The 24,571-nt window shown below is 43.4% G+C and overlaps 2 protein-coding genes across 2 annotated transcripts in view; one reads left to right on the forward strand and one right to left on the reverse strand.

The window, feature by feature from the left end:
• Positions 1–13,556: 13,556 nt before the first annotated feature.
• Positions 13,557–24,470, reverse strand: LOC142857018 (uncharacterized). Its single transcript, XM_075984635.1, has 3 exons — positions 24,453–24,470; positions 23,353–24,015; positions 13,557–13,708 (listed from the first exon to the last, which is right to left on the reverse strand). Exons 1-3 carry the CDS (start codon positions 24,468–24,470, stop codon positions 13,688–13,690), a joined length of 702 nt encoding a protein of 233 aa, XP_075840750.1. The 3' UTR covers positions 13,557–13,687.
• The window catches only part of Kat6a (lysine acetyltransferase 6A), a 77,349-nt gene continuing 76,101 nt past the window's right edge, over positions 23,324–24,571 (forward strand). Inside the window, exon 1 of the mRNA XM_075986332.1 lies at positions 23,324–23,437. The gene's annotated coding sequence lies outside the window, so the exon portion shown is untranslated. The remainder of the gene's footprint in view (positions 23,438–24,571) is intronic.

A 24,571-nucleotide genomic window follows, 5' to 3' on the forward strand; every position in this document is an offset into this window, starting at 1 on the left:
GGGAAGTTGTGGTGTGGCACAGTGAGTCATGCAGTAAGCCCTTTTATCCATATATCTTCACTTGCAAGTGTTCACTGCAATGAATCTGGTCCAAGGCCTCTGGTTTCTGCTACACTATGAGTGCTGGGTCTTCAGTGAGACTCCTCTTGTGTATTCTGCTGTTGCCCTGTGTCATGGAGATTCTGCAGCTTTGGGTCTGCAGGACTTGCCCCTTCATGTGCTCCAGCAGATCATAGACGGGATAGATGTTGGGGTGGGCCAACTCATAGCCTTGGTTCTGGACCTGGATCATTGCAGGGCTGATCAGCCTGCCAGTTCTCCCCTATCCTCACCACCAGAGCAAGCTCTCCAGCATTGCCCTGGCTCCTTTGACCCTTGTAGCTATGAGCAAGGGGCGGGGTCGACTCTCCCACCACCACACCATCAGGGCCAGCTCCACTGTACTGCTCAGGTAAGGTGTAGGTGCAGTTGGTGAACAACAGGGACAGTTCTGATCTTGTGACCTCAGGGCCAGCTCTTCTATCTTAGGGGTGTGTGTGTGTGTGTGTGTGTGTGTGTGTGTGTGTGTGTGTAGGGCGGGGGGGGGGATAGAGAGTTAATTGTATTTGGGACATTCTTCCTAAATTACATAGTGAGGGTGTGACCTTGTTGGAGGAAGTGTGTCAGTGGGGGTGGGCTTTGAGGTTGCACCATCTCCACTCTGCCTGCTCTCTTCCTCCTACTCACAGATTAAGATGTGAGCTCTCAATTATTCCTGCTGCCAAACCTTCCCTCTGTCATCATCTCCTCTAATCCTCAGAAGCCAGAAACCAAAGTAAATGTTTTTTTTTTTTAAATAAGTTGCCTTGGTCATAGTGTTTTGCCACAATAGAGAAGTAACTAAAACATATAGCTACATATAATGTCCTTCCTGTTTCCTTTCTGTAAATGGGTTTTGAGATAGGGCTTCTCTGTGTAACAGTTCTGGCTGTCCTGAAACTTGATTCATAGACCCAGGTTGGCCTCGAACTCACAGAGGTCCTCCTGCCTCTGCCTCCCAAGTGCTGGGATTAAAGGAATGCGCCACCACCACCCAGCAACACCTCCTTCTTTAGGTCGGGAAAATTTTCTTCTATAAATTTGCTGAAAGTGTTTTCTGTGCTTTGATCTGGATTTCTCCCCCTTCTTTTATTCTTATTATTTATAGGTTTGTCCTTTTCGTAGTGTTCCAGATTTACTGGATTTTTTACACCTGGATTTTTGTGTTTTTTCTTTTCTTTTTTTTATATTTATGTTTTCTTTGATTGAGATATCCATTTCTTCTACCTTGTATTCAATGCCTGAGATTTCTCTCTCATGTTTTATAATTTGTTGGCAAGGTTTACCTCTGAGATTTTTGCTTGACCTCCTAAAATTTTTATTTCCAGTTTTATTTCAGTTTAGGGTGTCTTTAGTAATTCCATGTCTACTTTCATGTCTTGACTTATTTCATTATTTCATTCCACTCTTTCTGTTTTCTCAGGCTTCATTAGGGAATCCATTCACATCCCCTCGATGGTTCTTGAACATAGTCAGCATTGCTATTTAGGGGTCCTTGTCTTGTTCTTGAGGTAATTTACTTTTCTTGGGATCTACAATAGTAGGGTTACTGAATTTTATGCCTGGACTTTTAAAAAAATTTAATTTTAATCTGCCTGGTGAAGGCATAGCGTCTTGGTTGTTCATGTTTGTGTGTTTATGCTGGTGTCTAGGCACCTGGAATTATGATGATTGAGGAGACTCTAGGTGTGGCTATCTGATCTTGTCTTTGCTGGGGGCGAGTTCCATTCCTTGGTTTCAGTGGCCCTCTCTGGATTTCAGAGAAGTGTGGTGGCTGTGGGTTCCCCGTTAGAGGGTGCTTCTGCAGGTCAGTGGGTGGCAGCGAGGAATAGAGATTGGCTAGGAGAAAATGCTAAGAGGAGTTGTGGGAACGAGTTAGAGGCTCCTGTCCTTGCCAAGAGACAGAGTCCCCAGGGGATTGAGGGTGTGGTGGGAGAAGGGGAAGGGGTTCTTGCTAGTGGGTTGCAGTAGGAAAAAGACTACATCTGGGGAGACAGGGAGGAAAGAGCTAGGGGGATCCTGGGTCTGAATCAAGCGTTAGGGTTTCCAGTGAACGGAGTTGAGGTGGGAGGAGGGACACCAGCAAAGAGACTGCTCAAGGCCCGAGGATGAGAATTCAGAGATCTTAGCACAGGAAGCTTAGGGGAAATCACTACCTGAGTTCCAGCCAGGTGTGGCCTCCCTGTGTCCCAGGTAGCTGGACCAAAAGGGAGGGGTTGGAGGGTCGCAATGGAAGAGCTAACTGGGTCCCCACTAAGAGGTGGTGCCTCCAGGGAAAGCAGCGGGGTCTTCAGTCTTAAGCAAACATAACAAAATTCCACCTAAAAATAACAAACAAACAAATAAAAACAAAAAAAGTGAAAAGAAATGCTTAAAATCAGGGGGAATAATTGTATTTATGACATGTATCAATACCTGAAATGTTAAGAAAGAAACAAAAAGGAATCCAGAAGGAAAATAGGCAAAAGAGTAAAACAAGATCTTCACATAAGAGAGAACTCAGATGGCCAATAACTAGATGTGGGGGGAGTAACACTGGGAGCTGGAGATAACCCAGGAGTTGAGAGGGCTTACTACAGCCAGTTGGTGGCACACAACTTAATCCCAGCACTTGGGAGGCAGAGGCAGATGGATGTCTGAGTTCAAGGCCAGCCTGGTCTATGAGCTAGTTCTAAGACAGCCAGGGCTACAGATAGTTTCCAGTGCCCATATAGTGGCTGAAAAACACTTATAACTCTAGTTCCAGGGGATCCAACATCTCCTGGCTTCTGCAAGCTCTTAAACACACATAATATACGATGAAATCATGCAGGCAAACACACATACATTGTAGTAATAAGGAGCGGCGGGGCTGCGTCCCCAAACCCCAGCCACCTGGCTAGCTTATGCCCGAAATAACAACACACAAACTGTATTCATTTAATCACTGCTTAGCCCATTTCTAATCATCTGTGTAGCGCCCCTAGGTGCGCTTACCGGGAAGATTCTAGCCTATGTCCATCCTGGGTCGGAGCTTCATTGTGTGCATCTTCCTGGGAGCTGGGAGCATGGCGTCTCTCTGAGGCATCTGCTCCTGAGAGGAGAGCTGTGGAGTCTGAGCTCACTTCCTCTTCCTCCCAGCATTTTGTTCTGTTTACTCCTCCCACCTATCTTCTAACCAATGAAATGGGCCGAGGCAGTTCCTTTATTAGCCAATGACCTTCCTCCATCAATACATTAATTAACAAAGTTAAGTTTTTTAAATGAAGTAACCTTACAACTTATTGTGAATATGTAAATAAATACAGCAAATACTAACAATACTAAAGAGGTAGCACAGAGTACTTACTATATAACATAGGCAGTTTTAAATGCTGTTACTATATGAACTGCAGGTTCATAAAATGATCCTCTGTGACAGTGATTCTCAACACTCCTAATGCTGCGACCCTTTAATACAGTTCCTCATGGTGTGGTGACCCCCCCCCATAATAAAATTATTTTCGTTGCTACTCCATAGCTGTAATTTTGCTGCTGTTATGGATGGTAATGTAAATATCTGATATGCAGATGGTCTTAGGTGGCCCCTGTGAAAGGGTCATTTGACCCCCCCCAAAAGGGTTAAGACTCAGGTTCAGAACTGTTGCTCTAGGATAGTGATAAGGCAAGACAAGAGCACTATTCACTGATAGACACCAAACTGTACCCCGAAGTGAAGTTGGTAATATAAGAGTGAAAATGTGGTATATGAGCCTTTGGACTGACTTGTGGGAAGAAGGTGGAAGAGTTTTGAACGATGGGTTAGAAAACCCTTGAATGCCGTGAGCAGAGTTTCATAGGCCATTGTGATAGGAGCTTAGAAATCAAAAATACTGAGAGACATGTGGACTCTGGAGCGTCTGGCTTCTGAGGTTTCCGGTAGGAACAAACACATTAACAGGAATTGTGATAAGGGCTATTCATCTGAATTTGGCCAGGAATTTGGCCTTATCTGTCCACATCTTGAGAACCTTGGTGAAGCTGAATTTAAAGATGGTGGACTAATTCACTTGGCAGAGGAAATTTCAAGGCAGGCTGGTACTCAGGCAGCTATAGTTGATAAACAGAGCTGGACTGTAGAGACCTCCTGCGCTGTACTGGGAGATGGGCAAAGATGGAGAATGTAAGGTTGAGGGTCTCATAGAAGTTACCTGATGTGTGGGCTAGTTTTATGTCAACTTGACCCAAGATAAAGCCATCTGAGAGGAAGGAACCTCAGTGAAGAAAATGTCTTCATAAGATCAGGCTGTAGGCAAACCTGTAGGGCATTTTCCTGTGATTGATGGAGGAGGTGCCATCCCTAGGCTAGTGGTCCTGAATTCTCTAAGAAAGCAGGCTGAGCAAGCCATGAGGAGCAAGCCAGTAAGTAGCACCCTCTGTGGTCTCTACATCAATGCCTGCCTCCAGGTTCCTGCCCTGTTTGAGTTCCTTTGATGATGAACTATGCTTTGAAACCCTTTCCTCCTCAACTTGCTTTGGTCATGGTGTTTTGTCACAGCAATAGAAACCCCAGCTAAGAAGCCTGATGTCAGGCAATGTGGGGAACAGCCAGAGTCCCAGTAGAGGCTCTTTGAGGGGCTATTTATTGAAGTGGTGAACTTGAAGCCTCAGCTACAATGGCAATCCCAGAACCATGGGAGCAGGCCTGAGGAGAGCTGAAAGAACAGAAGAGAGTTATCCCAGGAGGGAGTCTGTGTGTGCTGAGGGCGGCAGAGCTGGAAGAGTCAGGAGACCCAAGCCTTGTGGAGTGAGTCGATTACATTATAAATTCCAGATCCTGGACATGAAGCTGAAAGAGTTGGATTTCCTTGTTCTGATGTGATTGTTTCCCCTCTATGGCCCAAATCTTCCATTTAAGAATATAAATGTTTACTCTGAAATATTATATGTTGGAAGTATATAACTTTTTTTTTAAAAAAAGACTGATTTTTATTTTATATGCATGGGTGTTTTGCCTGCATGTATGTCTGTGTGCCTTGTGCATTTTAGTGCCTGAAGAGGCCACCAGAACCCCTAGAGCTGTAGTTACAAACAGTTGCTAACTACCATGTGGGTGCTGGGAGCTGAATTCAGGTCCTCTGTAAGAGTAACGAGTGCTCCAAACTCTTGAGCCCTGTATAACTTGCTGTGGTTTTGGTTTGTTTGTTTATAGGAGCTCATAGTTGAGAAAGTTTGTATTGTTGCTGCCAGCATGGCCCTTTGAAGTTGGGCTGTATTTTATGTTTGAGATTCACATAAGTCTTTGAGGACAAAAGATAGACGGTAATAGTTTAAAAGTGATGTGTTTTGATCTCAAGTTGGCAAAGGATAGATTTGTAATGGTGTTGTTAATTGTCAACCTGACAAATCTGGAGTTACCTGGGTCTGAGGAGTTGGGCCTCTGAGCATGTCTGATATTTCTTTGTTATCTCAGCTGTGGAAGGAAGATCTGCTCAGGGTGAGCTGCACCATTCTAGACTGTATTATACAACATGGAGGAAAAGTATCTTGAGTAGGGCATGGTGGGTCCATGCCTTTGATCCCAGCACTCAGGAGGCAGAGGTAGGACGAATTCTGTGAATTCCAATCCAGCCTGGTCTATGTAGTAAGTTCTAGGACAGTTAGGCCTACGTAGAGGCACTCTGTCTTAAAAATAAATAAATTAAATAACTATAAAGATATATAAATAACAAATGAAATAAATAAATAAAATACATCTAAACAAGGGCATTCTTTGCTCTCTGAAACTGATTATGGATATAGTGCGACCAGGTCTTTCAGACTCCTATTACTGAGATTTCTCTGTTGTTATGAACTGTAACCTAGCATTGGGAGTCAAAACAAACTCTTTCTTCACTAAGTGTCTTTTGTCAGGGTGTAGGAGCCCAGCTGCTTAGCCCTGAAATAATCACACAGAAACTGTATTAATTAAATCACTGCTTGGCCCATTCGCTCTAGCTTCTTATTGGCTAACTCTTACATCTTAATTTAACCCATTTCAAGTAATCTGTGCATCACCACGAGGTCAAGGCCTACCAGCAAAGTTTCAGCATGTCTGTCTCCAGTGGCTTCATGGCTTCTCTCCCTCCGCCTTCTTTCCTCCCAGCATTCAGTCCAGTTTTCCCTGCCTACCTAAGTTCTGCCCTATCAACAGGCCAAGGCAATTTCTTTATTCTTTAACCAATAAAAGCAACACATAGACAGAAGGACCTCCCACATTACTAGGATGGGCGCTGCATGAGGCCTCCTGCTATCATCAGGTGTGGGGAAAGGCAAAGTGCAATAATACACACCTGAAAATGCTATCATCAAGCTCATCAGTTCGTCATGCTAAGAAAATTATTTTTCAAACGCAAATCAAAAGGCACTTGAGTCCTATAGATCCGTCCATCCTGGTCCGTTTCAAAGTTAAAGGACAGTTCCGTGTCCTTTACCGTAATAGTTTTCAAATGAGCTTGTTCTTTACAAGTGAAGCCTTCTGGTTTATGAGTATGGTCACATTGGTTTTACAGATCAGTGGGAATAAAAGCTATCAACATTGTATTTTCTATTCCCACAGAAGGTAAATCTTTCCATTTTCTTTAATTTTTCACTAATTTCTCTTTGTTTTATTTTCACGTTTTATAGTGTTCAGTGAACACATCATGGAAACCTTTTGTCAGAATTCCCCTAACTATTGATGTAATTGTAAATATTACTATCGTACACAGTTTGTGTCTCCAGATGTTTGTCCTTAGTATATAGAAATATCCTTGATTAAAAAATACTTATGGTGAACAAACATTAAAAAACATAAAATTTATCATTTTCATCATTTTGTTACCAGTCCAGGGTCTGAACCAGGGGTTCCTAGGTCCTTGGCCTCTTGTGCGAAGGACTGAAACAAGTACTCACACTGATTTGCAAAAGTTGCAGGGTAGCTTGATTCAAATCAGCTCTTTCTGATAGGTTGATGCAGACCAGAAATGCACTGCCTAGACGGACAGTGAGCCACTGAGCGAAGAACTCAAGGGCCTCACTTATTATATATTGGCTTACTTTTGTAGGCTTCAAGAGACTAAAGCGTTTGATTCCCAGGGGCAGAGTCTGGGTGCTTCTCCATTTGATGCACAGCTTTGCTCACTACAAATGTCTCTCCCCATGAAGCATCCGGCTTTAACCATGTGATAAGCAATTACACACAGGCATAAGGTAAGGTGGTAAGTAGGAATTGTTCCTATGGAAACACAGTTTTGTTTTATCGGGTATGAGCCTAAAACCAGTCCAACCTGGATTGCCCCATTGTCTGTAGTCTCCAAATATACTGGATTACATATGTGTGTGTGTGTGTGTGTGTGTGTGTGTGTGTGTGTGTGTGTGTGTGTGTTTTGGTTGCTAAAGGGAGGAGTGAGGTGTGCATGCAGCTCAATGCAGGTGGGGTCCTAGGTTGCTAACAGGCTTCTGGGTGCTTTGTTTGGCAAAGTGTATTTGTTTGGCGTGAGTATCCCAAATTCATTTGAGACCCAGGTTGCTAAACTAGTTTCTGTACTTGCCTGCTCCAGCTTTAGGTACATAATTCAGTCCTTTGAAATCCACTAATAATGTCATATAGCCAACACTGTCGTCTTGCAAAGCCAGATTTCTATAACTATTAAACAACTTTTCATTTCTTCCTCCTCTCCCCCTGCTGCTGGTGACTACTGTTCTACCTTCTGTTTCAGAGCCAGACAGAACTACGTAGCTCACACCATTGAAACCGGACAGCGTCTGTATGATTTTGTCGCACTTGACATCACACAATGTCTTCCTAGCTCATCAAACTGTTATATGTATCAGGTTGGCAATTTTTTGTCCTTACTTTCTTTGGGAACATAGTCTCACTACATAGCCCAAGAGGCTTCAAATCCAAGGTCTTCTTGCCTCAAGATCTCAAACATTAAGATTACTTATGGTTGTATCCCGCCATATCTGGTAAGAGGAATGCTCTTAACTATAAATTTTAATTACTTTGATAGCATAAGATTCTGGGCATGGTGGTAGGGAGTATCACTGTTGTGATATTTTGTTTGTGTTCTGACAAATAAAGCTTGCCTGGAGATCAGAGGGTGGATCCAGCCACTAGTTAACAATAGAGGTCTGGAGGTCTGTACAGAGAGGAAACAGGAAGTGACAACATGGATGCAGACAGGAATTGATAAGGCAGGGTGGAGACAGGATCTCAGCTCTGTTGGTCTGAGGATTTGAAGAGGTTAGAAGTCTCTGGTGGCTGTTGCTCTGCTTCTCAGATCCTTCAGCTTTTACCCCGCTATCTGACCCTGTGTTTTTATCGAGAAGACTAATTAGGATCGGGCCTCAGACCACAGAATTCATGACCTGACTGGATGACAGAGCAAGTTCAAGCCCAGCCTGGGTAACTTAGCAAGACTCTGTATCAAAATAAAAAGTTAAAGAGGAGCTGAGAATATGGATTAGTGCTTGAGTATTTGCCTAGTTTGTATCAGACCCTGGGGTCAATTCTCATTACTGCAAAAAAAAAAAATAAACAATAACAACAAAAAACAAATAACCCATTCCTTCCTGAGGCTATATTATGTCCTTCAAGATAGTTTTTCTTGACAAATTTTAGTTACATATTGGCATGAAGTTATTCATTATTCTTACTCTCATTCTCTTTCTTCATCTCCCTTTTCCATTTCTTCCCTCAGTCTCGTGTGGTCCCAGCTGGTCTTGGGTTTACTATGTAGTCAAAGACACCTTGACCTTCAGATTTCCCTGCTCCCACCACGCTGGGGTTCCCTGTGTGTGCCTCAGCCAGCTTATGCACAGCCTTCTGAACGCTAGGCAAACGCTCTATCAGCTCAACTACAGCCCTGGCCCTTTTTACCTGCCTTGCTTTCCTTATTGATTGGTGCCCCCCACTCTGTTGTCAGGGTTGGCCTGGAACTTGTGGGTTCAGATGGTTTTCCTGCCCCAGGCTCCAGAGTGCCTGGGAAGTGCGAGTGTGCCACTGCATTCAGCTTTATTTAATATGCATGGGCTTTACAGCTCCCTTTCATTCTTTGTACTGATAATTATTTTATTTTTGTTTTCCTGGTCAATCTTCTTAGAACTTTATCGATTTTATTAATAATTTCATAGTCCTTAGTTTCATTGAATTTTCCGTTTTTCTGCTTTCCATCTAATCGATGGCTGTTGTATATAACTTCCTCTCTTCAGCTTACCATGGAAATTATATTTCCTTTTTAAATATTTTAAGTGAATTCTTAATTTATTTCAAACACTTATTTTTCTTCTCTGGGATAGAGGGGGATACTGGAATTCTACCACAAAGCTACACCCTCAGCCATGACTCGGTTTCAGTACAATCCTTTAATGCTCTCAAGTTTTCTTTGATACACAGTTTTAGCTATATTCTACAAACTTGTGTGTTCCCTTTCTTTGTCATTCAATAAGTTATTTCTCTTGTAACTTTTTTGACTTTGTGTGCTGTTTGATTTGTGAAAATTTGATGATCATTCCAGATGATTTCTAGAAATTATCTTTTCAAAATGAAGTTAGATATATTGTATCTCATAAGAGATTTCAATAATTTAAGAGGTTGAGATCGTATTAAATATTTAATATATACAATATAATCCATGTTGTTGAATTTTTGTGCATTGGCAGGTAACACAGCATTTGCTTTGATTAGGTATAATGTCCTATAATAATTATATCATATTTTTGACGATGCTATTCGAGTATTCTATATCATTACTTGTGCTAGCTTTTCTTTCCTTTCTTTCTTTCTTTCTTTCTTTTTTTTTTTTTTTTTTTGGCCGATTTTACATGAGATAGAATTATCTGGGAAGAGGAAACTCAATTGGGAAAATGCCATCAGATTACCTGCAGGCATTTCCTTGATCAATGATTGATGTAGGGGTGGGGTTAGCCCACTGTGGGTGGTGCCATCCTTTGGCTGGTGGTCCTGGCAAGTATCATAAAGAGCAGAGCATAGGGAACAAGCGGGTAGGCAGCATTTGTCCATGGTCTCTTCTTCAGTTCCTGCCTCCAGGTTTCTGCTTGAGTTTCCAAGTCGATTATGGACCCTGATGTGGAAGTGTATAAGTCAAGTAAACCCTTTCCTCCCCTGGTTGGCTTTTGTTAGTTTTTTTTTTAATCACAGCAATAGAAAGCAAACTGAAATATTACTTATTTTGTTTCTATTTTTAATCATCAGTCATTTTCATAAACACTTGTGATTATTTGGTCTACTTGATGAACTGACTCTTTCATTATTATGAAAAATCTTTTTTTTAATCCCTGGTACTATTTGGAATTCTTTAATATTTTGTATTTGATAATAATAGATCCAGTCCATCATTCTTGTAGCTGGTGTTTACCTGGCATATCTTTTTCATTCATTTACTCAATCCATATATTTTTATCTAGAATCTATTCCTTGTAGATAAGAAGTATTTGGTTCATACTCATAGCCAGCCCAACAATCTCTTCCTCTTAACTGTATATTTGGATCATTTATGTTTAATATTTTCATCAATATGGTTAAGTTTAAATATTTATCTCATTATAATTTTCTATTTTTCTCATGTATTGTTCTCTTTATTTCTTCTTTTGCTGTTTTAGGGATTCAATTTTATTTTCTATTGGCCTATTTCACTTTATTTCAATTTTATTTATTTTTTATTGTTGTTCTGGAGTTTCAAATATGCACTTTTAGCTCACTATAGCCTCTTTTTAAATAATATTATCCACTAAATATATGGTATGCGAAACACATGACAGCAATTCCCTTCCCTATTAGAAATTCACCCATTTTACCTCTAGGTAAGTTTGTTCCTTTGTATATACACTTAGAGAACGTTTGTTTTCACTGGTTGGGGTCAGTCAGTCAGTCAGTCAGTTGAATGGTAATGCACACATTGGGCCCCAGCTAAGGCAGACTAGTTACTACCAAGAAAGGCTTACATTTTCACCTGGTCAGCCCTAAGAAACAATAACACTATGGATACTTTTCATGTCTGTCTATTTTTCATCTTTAGAACTACCTTCAATGGTGTTGAACCATAATCCTGTGGATATATGAGACAAGTAAACTACACAGAAAGGCAAAGTCAGCGTCAGAATCCAGATTTTCCTGTAAGCCAGTGCTTTAAATACGTACTTTTTTTTTTGATGTGTTCTTTTTCCTAAACATGTTTAAAATGATGAGCACATGACATTTCAAAATGGATCTTAACAATGTCTTAAAAATTAACTGTTGGCAGAAGGCTGCTTGTTGGTTCCTGGCTGCCCAGCTAGCTTAGACCTGAAATAATCACACATAAACTGTATTAATTAAATCACTAATTGGCCCATTAGTTCTAGCTTCTTATTGGCTAACTCTTATATTAATTTAACCCATTCCTATTAATCTGTATATCGCCATGTGGCTGTGGCTTACTGGGTAAAGTTCCCAGCATCTGTCTCCCGTGGCTCCATGGCTTATCTCTGACTCTGCCCTTTTTTCTCCCAGCATTCTGTTTAGTTTTCCCCATCTAGCTCTGTTCCCCTATAGCTCTGCTATAGGTCCAAAGCAGTTCCTTTATTTATCAGTGGTGATCACGGCACACAGAGGGGACTCCCACATCAACTAACTCATCCGGTTTTAAAAATGGAAGAATGCCCAGTATAAAGGAACTAAAATTATATAATCACAGTAGTCAAAAATAGCTAGTTAATACTTTGATGTATTCCTTCGTTAAGTAAATTGTCTCTTTTTAAAGATCTTTTTTTATGCATATGAAGTGTTTTGCCCACATGCTGTCTGGTGCCATGTACTGCCTGGTGCTCATGGAGGCCAGAAGAGGACATCCCAGGAACTGGAGTTACAGACAGTTGTGAGCTGCCATGGGGATCCTGGGAACTGAAACTGTGTCCTCTGCAAGAGCAGCCACTGAGCCACTGAGCCACCGAGCCATGTCTCTGGCCCTCATTTCTTGTTTCTACAGCTTAAGCTCATAACACATACGTTTTAAAGTATGGTTGACAAAAGTTTGACTGAATGGCCAAAGAAGTGACAAGTATTTGCCATTCCAGTTATCTACGGCTTTCGAGAGGCATGAGACACACAGGAATACACGTTGGAGGAAAGCACAAAGTAAGAGATTAAAATGCCGGTTTTATATAGTTGAGTCTATGCCGCACAGAATAATAGAGTAACTGTAAAGTCTTATGTCACTTAAATTATACTCACAACAATAAACACACACCGTGTTGGGTAAGGGAGGCTGTTGACAGAAAACTGTTTTAAAAGACGTAGAAAGTTGTTTATTTGGAGCCAAATATGAGTGACCATGGGGCCTGCAAATGGATTCAAGTTTCCCTCAAAGACATGTTTTACTATGGAGGAGGCTACATGCATTTTTATAGTCAAATTCATTGACGTGGTGGGAATACTGGCTAGCCTAAATGATTTGATGAAGTCTCTTTTATGGGTTTTGGATATCCTAGCGTTTCGTTTCAGAGGTGGTGGGGAGTAGAGGCCTGCTAAGCTTAGTGCGAACTGAAAAGGTTATCTGATAGAATTAGATCAGATACAAGATTTAAGGTAAGTGACCATTAAAGGGCGTAAGATAGCTAAAGGTAATTTTGCCCGGTGTCATCCCATCTCTTCACGATCACCAGAGACTAGGTAGCCAAGGTCTGGTAGTCTGCAGGATCTTTAAGAAAGATAAAGAAGAAACCATAGGAGAAAAATGGGGCCATCAGTGAGTGGGGAGGGGAGGAGCAATAGAGAAAGGAATAGCAGGGTACAGTGGTGTGAAAAGGGCGAGGGAGGCCTTTAATTAAGGAGGAAGACAGAGATTAATACACAAGAGTGCTATGTCCAGCATGGCTCCAGGGACAAACATGACCAGCATGGTGAGGGAATGAAGGAAAGATAGATAAGTGACAGAAAGAAAAGCCAGGGAGCTGGGCGGTAGTGGCGCACGCCTTTAATCCCAGCACTCGGGAGGCAGAGGCAGGCGGATCTCTGTGAGTTCGAGACCAGCCTGGTCTACAAGAGCTAGTTCCAGGATAGGCTCCAAAACCACAGAGAAACCCTGTCTTGAAAAAACCAACCCCCCCCCCAAAAAAAAACAAAAAAAGCCAGGGTTGGGGCTGGAGAGATGGCTCAGGGGTTAAGAGCACTGGGTACTCTTCCAGAGAGCTTGAACTCAATTCCTAGCACCTAAATGGCAACGCATAACTGTCTGTAACTTCAGGGGACTGGATACTCATGGCAAATAAATAAAAATAAATTAAAAAAAAAGTGAGGGACAAGTGGTCTGGGTTCTTGGTTGGGGAAACATCAGTGTTTATATACAGGGTTTAATAGAGAGTTGGGATTATTACATACAGATAAACAGGGGGCAGAGTTTATGGTGTACATCTAGAGCAAGGACACGTTTAGCTAATCTTGGTAGGAGCAGCCTCCGTAGAGGAGCAATCTTCAGGCCATAGCATCAGTGGGAAGAAAGCTATGGCGGACATTCTCTTCGCACAGTGTCAACATCCATACCAGAGGAAGCTTTGCCATTGTCTCTCAGTCTGAGGCTGTGATTTCCTTGACATGGCCGTGTCACTGTCAATAGAACGCTTAGGTCTTCACTCACGTAGGGGGTCCTGCTCCCTACAGAAGACGGAGGAGGGCAAATTAGCAGTAAGGATGGCTGAAAAGTCACAAGGAATCACATTCTTTTCTGCTTATAATTAAGTATAACACCTGTGTGTATGTGTATATATATATACACTATATAATGCATATATGTATATTATCATATATATATATTATACATAAATATAGTTTAAGTAAAAATTTCCAATCTGGGCTGACAATGCTTCCCCCAAGAGCCATAAACTATCTAATACCAGGTATGAGAAGCCCCTTGGCGCCCAGACGTGTGGCTAACTAAACCCACTTAAAAAACCTGAGAAGGCTTAAAAATAAGGAAGAGAGCGTTTAACACAGATTTTTGCTGTTTGTTGGTGGCGTGCTGTAGAGAGATTTCCTGATTCAGCGACAGCAGCAGAAAAAAAGCTGCGTTATTTTAAAGCGCGGCTTCCCGGGGCTTTGCCGCCAGTGCAAACTCTGGCTTTATGTTTGTGTTCCCGCTTGGGATCGGAAGGAGAGTGCTCTGAGACGGTGCGATGACTCAGAGCTTCCCGCCTGCTCCTGGGCAGAAGGCAGAATCAGGCTTAGGCAGGCGGAAGAGCATGGCGGATTCCTGCCGCCATACAGAGACGTGTTTTTAGACTGCGCAGTGCTCTGCCTGTCAGATTTGGATGTTACTTGGATGAAAAGAATTTCTGTGCTGCACGCTCAGTCTCAGAATTAAAGTGCTGAGTGCCGCTCCTACCTGGTAGCCCCAAGAGGCTTCCTGACTCAGCTTTAGCTGCAAAACCCTGCGGCTCATTAAGAGGTCCTGCCACAAAACACTTAAACAGTGTTGATGAAAAGCTGAACACATGCTTTTCGGTTTTCAGCCGTAGCAGGAAAAAAGCTGTGCCGTTTAAAAATGCCGGCTTTCTGGGCCATCCTGCCAGGGCAAACTCTGACTGTTTGAGGCAGGAGGGCCGGCTACCGAGAGAGGACTTGAGTGTTGTCTGTTGTAGCTTGCTGGCTGGCAGGGACCTTGAATGCCATAGAGGTGTGGCTATAAACATGGCTGCAGCCTGTATATCCGCCATGAGGCTGGAAAGCTAAGGATCCAGCCGGCAAAGCCACACCTTTAGTCCTACTGATATTGCTCAGTAATTTAAAGGCTCTTGTGGTCAGAAAAAGAGAGATATACAGTAAAGAGGGATTCAAAGACAAAGAAAATTTCTAAATGGTTTACTGTGTGTTAAAAATATATGCAAGCTAAAAGTTAAAGTTCTTAGAGTAAAAAAAAAAGGAAGAGAGTTGTTGTGTGTCCTAGTACACACCTTTAATCCCAACACTTGGGAGGCAGAGGGAGATAGACCTCTGTGACTTCAAGGTGTGGTAGCACATGCCTTTAATCCCAGTGCCTAGAAGGCAGAGAGGAACAGATCTCTGTGAGTTCAAGGTGTAGTAGCAAACACCTTTAATCCCAATGCCTGGGAGGCAGAGACAGGCGGATCTCTGAGAGTTCAAAGACAGCCTGGTCCACAGATGTACGCTCAAAAAGCAAAAAGTTAACTTAGGAATGTCTCAGCTTAGATTCTTAAGCGCCTAATGATTTAAAGGCGCAAATCAAAAGTGCTCCTGGATAGTAAAAAATTGCAGATTCACAATAGGACAGATTCAGACCACTGAATGAGTCACACTGTTGGATGAATGTACGTAGGCTTGGGAGAGAGAAGAAAAAGAATATAGAGAATAAAGTTAATGGTTAAAAAAAAAAAAGTAAAAGTAAAGTCTTTAAAGAGACAGAATAAAGTAAAGTGATAGAGTAAAACTAAGCCGCGTAAAAATGAAAAATTCACAAAGAGTCTGGATTATGTACATTGTGTTTTCTTTAAAATTTTTGACTGTGAAGGAGCTAAGTACAGAGAGACATTTCATTATATGGGCTGCCAAGTGGAACCAGAACGGATATCATGAGGGTATGATTTCAGAATTTGGGTCTAAGGATATGATGCTTTGGAGAGAGTCTTCTTTTGTTTTCACAGAGGATGAGACCCTGTTCATTTCTTCTATTCCGATTTGGTATGATGGACCACGTCCTCCTGAAGGGTTGCTGTGAACATCTTCAGAAAATTGCCTTGCTCAACTGCCAACTGAGATAAACCTGGCACACAGGTTGTACCATGAAAGACCTAATTAACGACGCCCCCATTCAGCAGGAAGCAGTTTGGAGAGAAAAAACTGCGCCCATGTTCCCAAAATATTATTTATAAATGTTCTTTTACATTTAAAGGGGGAAATGATATAGGTATGAATAATTTGCATTGATAGAGATTTAAGGTCAATTTTGTTATATGTATAAATGTTTCTGATGTAACTTTTACTTGATAACTGTTTTGTTATATGTAATTTTACTATGTTAAAGTTAAAGCCTTTCTTTTTTGTTTAAACAGAAAAAGGGGAAGTGATGGGGGAGTGTCATATATCAATCTGTTGATTTCCTTGGTTAAGCAATAAAGAAACTGCTAGGCCCATTGGATAGGCCCACCCTTAGGTGGGTGGAGTAAACAGAACAGAATGCCGGGAGGAAGAGGAAGTGAGGTCAGACTCGACAGCTCTCCTCTCCAGAGCAGACGCCTTCAGAGAGACGCCATGCTGCCTGCTCCAGGGAAGACGCACACCATGCCCCAGCTCCGACCCAGGATGGACTTAGGCTAGAATCTTCCCGGTAAGCGCACCTAGGGGCGCTACACAGATGATTAGAAATGGGCCAGAGCAGTGTTTAAAAGAATACAGTATCTGTGTAATTATTTGGGGCATAAGCTAGCCGAGCCAGGCAGGCGGCTGGGGTGTTTGGGGACGCAACCCTGCTGCCGCCCTCCTTATTACTACAGCCCCTTTTGAGTTGTTGGTCGCGGCCGTCCAAGTGGTCCCTAAAACATACAGACAATTGTTGTTGCCCTTGCCTACTTCCTAGAAGGTGAAGATAAATCTCTATTGTTATAGACACCATGCACTTAGGACAAAAGACCCATAGGATGGGGGCAGATTCTGACCTGAAAGTCCCAAGGACTAGCTTTCAGGGTACCAGAAGGCACCATGTAAGCTTCCAAGGGAGGAACACAATAGTCCTACTGAGCTGTTATGCCTATGGACTACAAAAACGACTGGCATAGCATTTTATACATAAAAGTGCAATAAGTGCCTTTCATCCTTTGTAGTAACCAAAAGCATTTTATTTTAATTTACTAGGCTCCCAATTATTTTATAAGAAGTTTTTTAAAAAATGGGAGCGGGGATCAGAAATTAGTGTTTTTTTTTTGTTTGTTTAACAGTTTTGGGATTTTTTCCCCCTTGTTTTTATTGCGCTATACATTTTTCTCTGCTTTCCTTACCAAACCAACAGCTTTTAAAAACCTACTCTACAAGGTACTGGAAACCTGCCAACCATCAAGGGTTAGTGATTTCATGGATCTTAGAGGAGAACTACAAGGGCTCATCTGTTTGAATACTTGGTCCCCAGTTGCTAGAGCTGTGTGGAAAGGATTAGAGGGTGTGGCCTTTCTGGAGGAGGTGTGGCCCTGTTGGAGGAGGTCCATCCTGGAAGTGGGCTTTGAGATGTCAAAGCAGAACGGGTGGAAAGATTTTCGGAGCTAGGACAGGAAGTTTGCTGTGAGATTGTGTCACCTAGAAATGTCTGAGAAGCTCCACTCATGACATCTCATCATGCTGCTTTAGTGTGACCTTAACAAGGCTGACACCAACAGACAAGGTAACATGGAAGGGAACTATCTCCCAGGGTCCTCACTCTAGACAAAGCACTAGGCAACCAAGGAATGCTGCCAGTGGGAGAAAGAGCCTTCCCAGGGAAGAGCTCCCAAATTAGTTATCTAATTAATTTTTATGTGTATGTATTTCTGTTTGTGTAAATGTATGCCATGCGTGTCCAATGCCTCCAGAGTCCAGAAGTGGACGTTGGATCCCCTGGAACTGGAGCTACAAGGCAGTCATCAACCACATGACAAAGACAAGGAATTGAACTGAAGTCCTTTGAAAGAATCACAAACGCTCTAAACTGCTTAGCCATCCTTCTAGCTTCCATAATTGAAATATTTTAATTAACGCAGAAAAAAGGCAAGATAGAACAAAAGATACAAAATGGATTAACCAGAATAAAACAAAACATAAATATGATAAATATAAGTCTAAATTTTAGCAGTTATTATATTACATGTAAATGTACCAAAATATTTCCAGTGAAAACATGATAAAGTTGGTCTCTTTGACTTTTGAACTGACCTGCAATGCATAAAACATGATTACCAAGGATAGCTGAAAAGCAGAGATCTCTAGAGCATATTAAGGTGTGGATAAGAACTGGAGAGAAGCTGTGTCTACAGAGACTGAGTCATGCGAATGTAGCGCCTTGGGGAGAATGGAATGTTGCTGGTCCAAAGGCTAATCACCTTTTCTTGAGCTAGCTTTAGCCGGGAACAGCCATTCCTGGCCTGCTAGCTTCCTGTGACTGGTAGATAAGAACCTTCTGAAATCTTAGTGTAGCAGACTACTACCAAGCCCAGAGCTAAGAATGTCTCCAGATAGCATCTGACACCTACCGAAAAGCTTCTCCCACCTTGCTGTAACCACTTGGCTAAAGAACCCACCACTGTATTTGAAACTTGCCTTGATTTAGGACTCTCTTTGTTATGTAAAACTCTAAAATGTCATGAAATTGCTTCCACGTTGGAACACGGAATTTCAGGTAACCTAAACCCGTGTTCCCAAGCTGTGGTCATTTCGAACAGCTCCAGAATAAAGCAACCCTCATTCCCTCTAAGATGAGAACGGTGGGCTTTTTATTGACTATTATGGAGTCACAACAAGTGTTCGCTGGATGAGCCAGGCACCTGCATCGCTCCCTCCCGTTTTGGTTGATGGTTTGTCTATTCTGAGATGATTGATTAAGGACCTAATTTGATAACTACCTATTTGGTCTGCTTTCAAGAATTTCATTTAAGGTCTCTTATCTTGTTTGCTTTGAAAGCATTTTAAGACATTTTGTTCTGTTTTGTTTGTTTCCTTTCTGGTTTCAAGAGGCATTTTTTTTTTAAATTTGAAGGCATTTTTGTTTTTGTTTTATCATCATTTGGCCTCTGTTTCCTGACACTCCTCAAATGTCTAATTCTGTTTCTGCCCTGATGTTTCTCCGGTGACACTGTCAGACTTGTAGCTTAAGCATTTTATGAGTGCCTGATCTGATCATAAAGACACCAAGGAGGCACTTGTCCCTTCCTATCCAAGTGTCAGGGAAACACCCCACAACATGCAATAGAGACAAACCATATTCTTAGGTCAGACAGAATTTTATTGGAAGACACATAAAAGGGACTTATTGGCCACCAATGTCTGGAACACACATTTGTGTATATAGGCAAGATAATCCTCAGGTTCGGTGGGAGAAGATGGTGATTTTAGGGTCGAAGTTGAGAAAGCAAGCCCCAAAAGTAGCACATAAAACCAACCCAAACACACATTCCCTAGGTAGCACAGACAAGCAAATTTTCTTTTGACTTAAAGGGTATCAGAGGCGGTTTATTCTGGAGCCATTCTGAGTGACTGTGGCCCAGGAACACAGATGTAGGTTACCCCAGATTTCATGTTCCAACATGGAAGGAATTTCACAAAGTTTTACATAGTTTTATAGAACAATGAAAGTCATAAGTCAAGGCAAGTTTAAAATACATTGGTGGGTAAATCACAGAGGCAGGTATAGCAAGATGGGGAAAAGTGTTCTATAGGCCTAATATGCTACCTGGTGACATTCTTGGCTTTTAAGTTAATAAATTACAGGTTTTATCTATTATTCACCTTTGACACAGAGGAAGGCAAGGAATAGCTGTTGCGGGGCTAACGCTAGCCCAGATTAGGTAATTAGTTCCTAGACTTGCAGCATTGCAAGCTCTTCATCTCATCTGCAGCCAGGCTCTGCGGACACAGCTTCTGTCCAGGATCCTCATGCAGAGTTATCCCTGTGGACCAAGGACCACATTTTGTGCACGTGGGAACCATGTTATTTGTTAACTATTATAAGGTCATAGCCTAGCTCACTCCTGGGATCTGATGTAGATGAGGCTGAGGAGTGGGCTGGATAGCTCTTTTCAGATGAATAGCCATTAAGAAAGAAACTCCTGATCATATCACAACTATTAGCCATTATGACACATATATGAATTGTTTTTCTTGCGCCCTCTTTATCTGACATAACATTTACATGTGACATATATAGCAGCATTATCAGACCAAAACTTAAGTAATTCAGTAATTGTGGCCTAATGGTGTGAAGGTAACAGATCAAGGTCACATGTCTAAAATAACAAAACTTTGCCTAATTTAAAATCTAGATTGACTGTATGTTGCCCCAGTATTTACAGTTATTTCAATTCTATGAGCTATCTCACTTGTATTTAAATGCTTAGAAACAGAACTTTGAAAGGAGCTACTATAGTATTGCCTCCCCACTTAACTAATAAAATACAAACACTCTTTAATTCATTTTTAAATCCTGGCTAATTGTCCTTGTATCCAAAATTAAACATCAGAACTTAAGGTAACTGCATCAAGAATGCTGTTATTAGAGATTGATGTCTTTTGTATAACTTGGATAAAAATGGTTTTAACACAAGTCTTTGGGTCTCTCTAGCTAGAGTAAGCGGAGTTCAAGTTTAATTGAAAAAATAATTTTTTCATTTTATCCAAATATAGATAATATGTGTGCACACACACACATATGTGTATAGTGAAAACTCCTGAATCTTTTAAACACCAGTTTTGAATAAGGTAGGGGCTTAGGGTCGACAAAGTCATAACAAAAAGGCATGATCAAATGAAAGCATGTAATATCTTCACTGGGAACTTTATGAAAACCAAGTTAGTATTATTTTATCACTTAGAAATGTTTCAGGTAAAAAATATTCAAAATCATAGAGAATTTTAAGATCTAATTACAAAAGCCTTTTCTTTCTTTTAGTCATTGCTTTAACTATAAAAAAAATTCTATTTGGAGAGTTATACCTATCTTGAATATTCCTACCTAATTAGTGATTGTGAAACTTGCTTTAATGAACAAGTATTTAAATGTTTATACAACTTAGTCTATTAGATAACATATAAGACAAATATCATAAAGGGTTTTAGTTGTGATAACATTAAAACCACAGTCTTCATCTAAGGATAAGGAAAACCAGATAACTTCATCAACTAAAAGGAAGAAAGCCGTACATCAAAGACTCCCTTCCGATGGAAAGATCAGCACTGTATCCAGGCACTGAGGTCACCCCTGTGAAGCTCAAAAAAACGTCAGATGATACTCATCTTCAACACCACTGACCACTGAGTACAGAGTAACTATTGTCTCTTACTTTTTGGTTCTTAAATACTTCAGTAGTTAGATTTTTCAAACTGTCTATGATATTAATATTCCACCTGGTAAATTTCTAAGTGATAAAAATACTAATCTTGGTTTTAATGAAGTTAAAAATGAAGAAATTATGTCCCGGGCCATAGAATGGATCCAGAATAAGCTTAAACCCTTTAAGATGAGAGCTGTGGGGTTTTTTTTGGTTGACAGAGGAAATAACCTTCAACTGCCTGAATTGTCTCAAAAAAAAAAAATCAACAAACAAAACAAAAATCTCTAACAAAACCTAAGAGTTACGCTAAAATAAATCCTGTTGTTTTTTTGCAAGGGAAGAAGACACCTGCAGTCTTCTTCCCTTGCAAAAATCGATTTCTCTTTGCTGCAAAACTTGCAAAGATCTTCGAGTATGCCATTTAGCAACATGTATCTAAAAAAGTCATATGTGTGTCCATTCTTGGAGGCCAGAGGATGCTACTAGGTGTTTTGCTCCATCATCCTCCCCCATATTCCCTTAAAACAGGGTACCCACTGAATCCTCAGCTTAGTGGTTATCCTTCTGTCTCCAAATTTGTCTTCTAATAATACTGTAATGTAACCCAGGACTTGGCAATAAGCGATTAACGGCGACTCAAAAAACCTCTCCACAACTGGTTATGTTATCAATGTCAGCATAGGGCACTGCAGGCCCTTCATTTGAGTTTTCCAGGCTATTACTAATATGGAAAGGCTTTAACTGTCTACAATGCTTAATCGTCTGGCCAGGAGTTAAGAATGGAGAAGGGCTACATAGATATGAAAGCAGAGAATGAGGTTTTGAAGCGAGACATGAGGTGAGGTGTAAACGTATCTCTCAGCAGCTCACAAATGTTTATTCACCAAAAGTGAGTCCTAACCTATGTACATCATGTATGACTCCGAGGATGCCAAAAACATTGTGGAAGAACATTTGTCTTGGAATGCATTAAAATGATTAGGACTACACCTTAGTGTAAAGTGAAAAGTAAATACCACGTTAGTTAGGAAAAGAAAGCAAACACCAAAGAAAGAGCAGCAACTAACAGGTGTTTTTTTCTTTGTCTTTTTCTTAACGCAAAGCTGTGATAAAAGGAGACCCGGGGGAGGAATCTAGGAAGGGGACACAAAGCAGATTAAAGTTGGGTAGCAGCAATTCACTTCTTAAACTGTTGTACATTTAATGTCTTTCCAGCGAAGGGGTGTGTGTGAGAGAGACACAATCTCTTAAAAAGTTTTTAGTGGATCAAGACAAGACAAAGAAACAGGTAGCCAAGAGACAGCAGAGCTGGCCTGGCCAAGTGTCACTTTGAGGTTCAGTCATCAGTGTGGACAAGCAGAATCTGCACAGGGCACGAAAGGACGAGAAAGACCCAGGTTCCAAACGCAAGTGTGTGTCACAATAGCTATGTGACCTTGTCCGAGTCCTAGAAATTGAGCTCGGTATGTGCTGTTTCTTATAGAGATGTTTCCAAGGAGGTCTAGCAGGGGACAGGAGTGTGCCTGGGTGGGCATCTTGTTGGTTGACAGGCTGTCCAACTTCATGCCCTCTCCCCTTGCCGGCCAGACTATATTCTTTGAACCACGGGGACTATAAGTTTGAGTGCAGAGGGGGCCGAAAGGTGAGGGCAAAAGAAGGAACTTGTGCCCCTATGCCACCCGCGTCTGCCCGCGCAGCACCGGGGCTCCGGGAGCCACCGTGGAGGCCCCGCACCACTGAGACGGACGCGGTGCAAACCCGGGCGAGAGCAAGTGCCCGGGATTGGAAACAAACGCCGCGCGCGCGGGGTCCTCCGAGCCGCCGAGCTACCGGTTTCGGCGACGCGCCGAAGCCGCCCCACCCAAGCGCCGGGCCCCAAGTTTCCCGGGCTATGTCATCCGGGTGCACCTTCCGCTTCTGGCCTCGCCATCCGCCAGACCTCAGCACCGGGTGGAAGGAGGAGGGACGCCCCCAGCTGTTGGCCTCCAGCCCGGCCAACTCCCGCTCCCAGTCTGGCTTCGGCCTTTTGTACCCGCCCCACGTGACCCGCCCAGCGGCTCTTCCCCCTCCCCGGCCGCCCCGCCCTCCGGCCCCGGCCGGCGACAAGCCCGCTCTTCCAGCTACCGGCCTGCCCTCCTCCCGTGCCCCTCGGCTCCTCCCCTCCCTCCCGCGCAGGCTGTTCCAGCTTCCTCCCCAGGCAGCCGTTCCCTCGCGACGCTCCCCTCCCCCCGCGGCTGTTCCGCCGCCTGGCCTCCCCTCCCCCCAGTCGGAGCTCACTGTCTCCAAGATGGCGGCCGTGTCAGTTTGGGGCATCTCCGCGGTCCGGCCCGGGCCCCCGGGATCCCGGCTGTCTTCCCCCCAGGTAAGTGGCCGAGGGGCCTCCCCCGGTCGCTCCCAGCTGCCGAGCCCGAGGCTAAGCTGCCCCGGAGTCTCGTCGGGCGCCTCGCAGGGTCGGCGGGCTGCTGCAGGCCCCGCCGCGGCCTGCGCCGCCTCCCGCTGCTCTGCGCCAGGCCTCGGGCTGGCGCCGCGGCCGCCCCCTCGCGTCCGACTCCGCGGCCCAGCCCGCGCCACCCGCCCGCCCGGTCCGCGCCTCCGCTTCGCCGTCCCTCGCTCCGCCGGCGGTCCACTCCGGGAGCCGGCGCTCACGGGCGGCCGGCGGCCAGGCCGCGGAGCCTGGGGCTGCTGTGCGGGCTCGCCCGCTCTCCCTCGGGGGCGCGCCCGCCGTCCGCCCGCCGCTCCCGGCGCCGGGCGCGCACTCCGGGCTGTGCCGAGCGCGCGGAGACCCGAGCGGGCTGGAGCCGAGCGGGGTGACAGCCTGGTGGGTGCTGTGGTGCGGAGCAGGCGGCACGTGTGGTGTTGTGTCTGTCGGACTGTCAGCCCCGAGCCGGGACGGGTGGCGGCGGGCTTGCCTGTCAAGAGCTCTGCGACTTTGGGCCGGACCTGCCCGACCTGTCAGGCTTCGTCACAGCCGGTGTCCCATCGCTGCTCTTCGGAGCCGGCCCCTTGGAGCTTAGCGCTTGGAGCTGGGGGACAGAGCTCACGGTGCTCTTAACTCCACGTGATTTCATTGTTAACTTACTCTTTGGGCTCTGTTTCCATAGAATGGGAACGGCGGAGCAGTCCGTTGGCAAACTACTCTGCTCGGCCGCTTCAAGTTTTTAAAGTTCTCTGGGCTTTAGATCGAGGGCGCGAAGATGGGTTTTGGGGTGGGAGATGGAGCGGGAAGGGCTTTTGGAGCCGGCTGGTCTCGCTTCCTAGCAGCTAGTGGACTTTCTGAGAGTTAGGGTTCAGATTCTTAGCGCGTTGGTTTCGCAGACCTGGAGATTTTTGAAACTTCCGGCCGGAAGGACAATGAGTGACTGTCATTCATTCTTTACCTGAAAGCCTAACCACATAGGACGTTCCCACCTTCTTAGATCCCAATTCTCATTATTTTAAAGTTAATGTCTATAAAAAAACTTTGCTGGAGTAGCAATCCTATTTATTCTCTAAAGAC

The sequence above is a fragment of the Microtus pennsylvanicus genome, chromosome 9 (assembly GCF_037038515.1).
Source record: "Microtus pennsylvanicus isolate mMicPen1 chromosome 9, mMicPen1.hap1, whole genome shotgun sequence".
NCBI lineage: Eukaryota > Metazoa > Chordata > Mammalia > Rodentia > Cricetidae > Microtus > Microtus pennsylvanicus.

Excerpts from the sequence above, each read along its gene's own strand:
- LOC142857018 (XM_075984635.1), bottom strand. Across the intron at positions 13,709-23,352 it reads CGGCCGCCATCTTGGAGACA|GGAGCAGGACCCCCTACGTG; the intron begins GTGAGCTCCGAC and ends CGTCTTCTGTAG.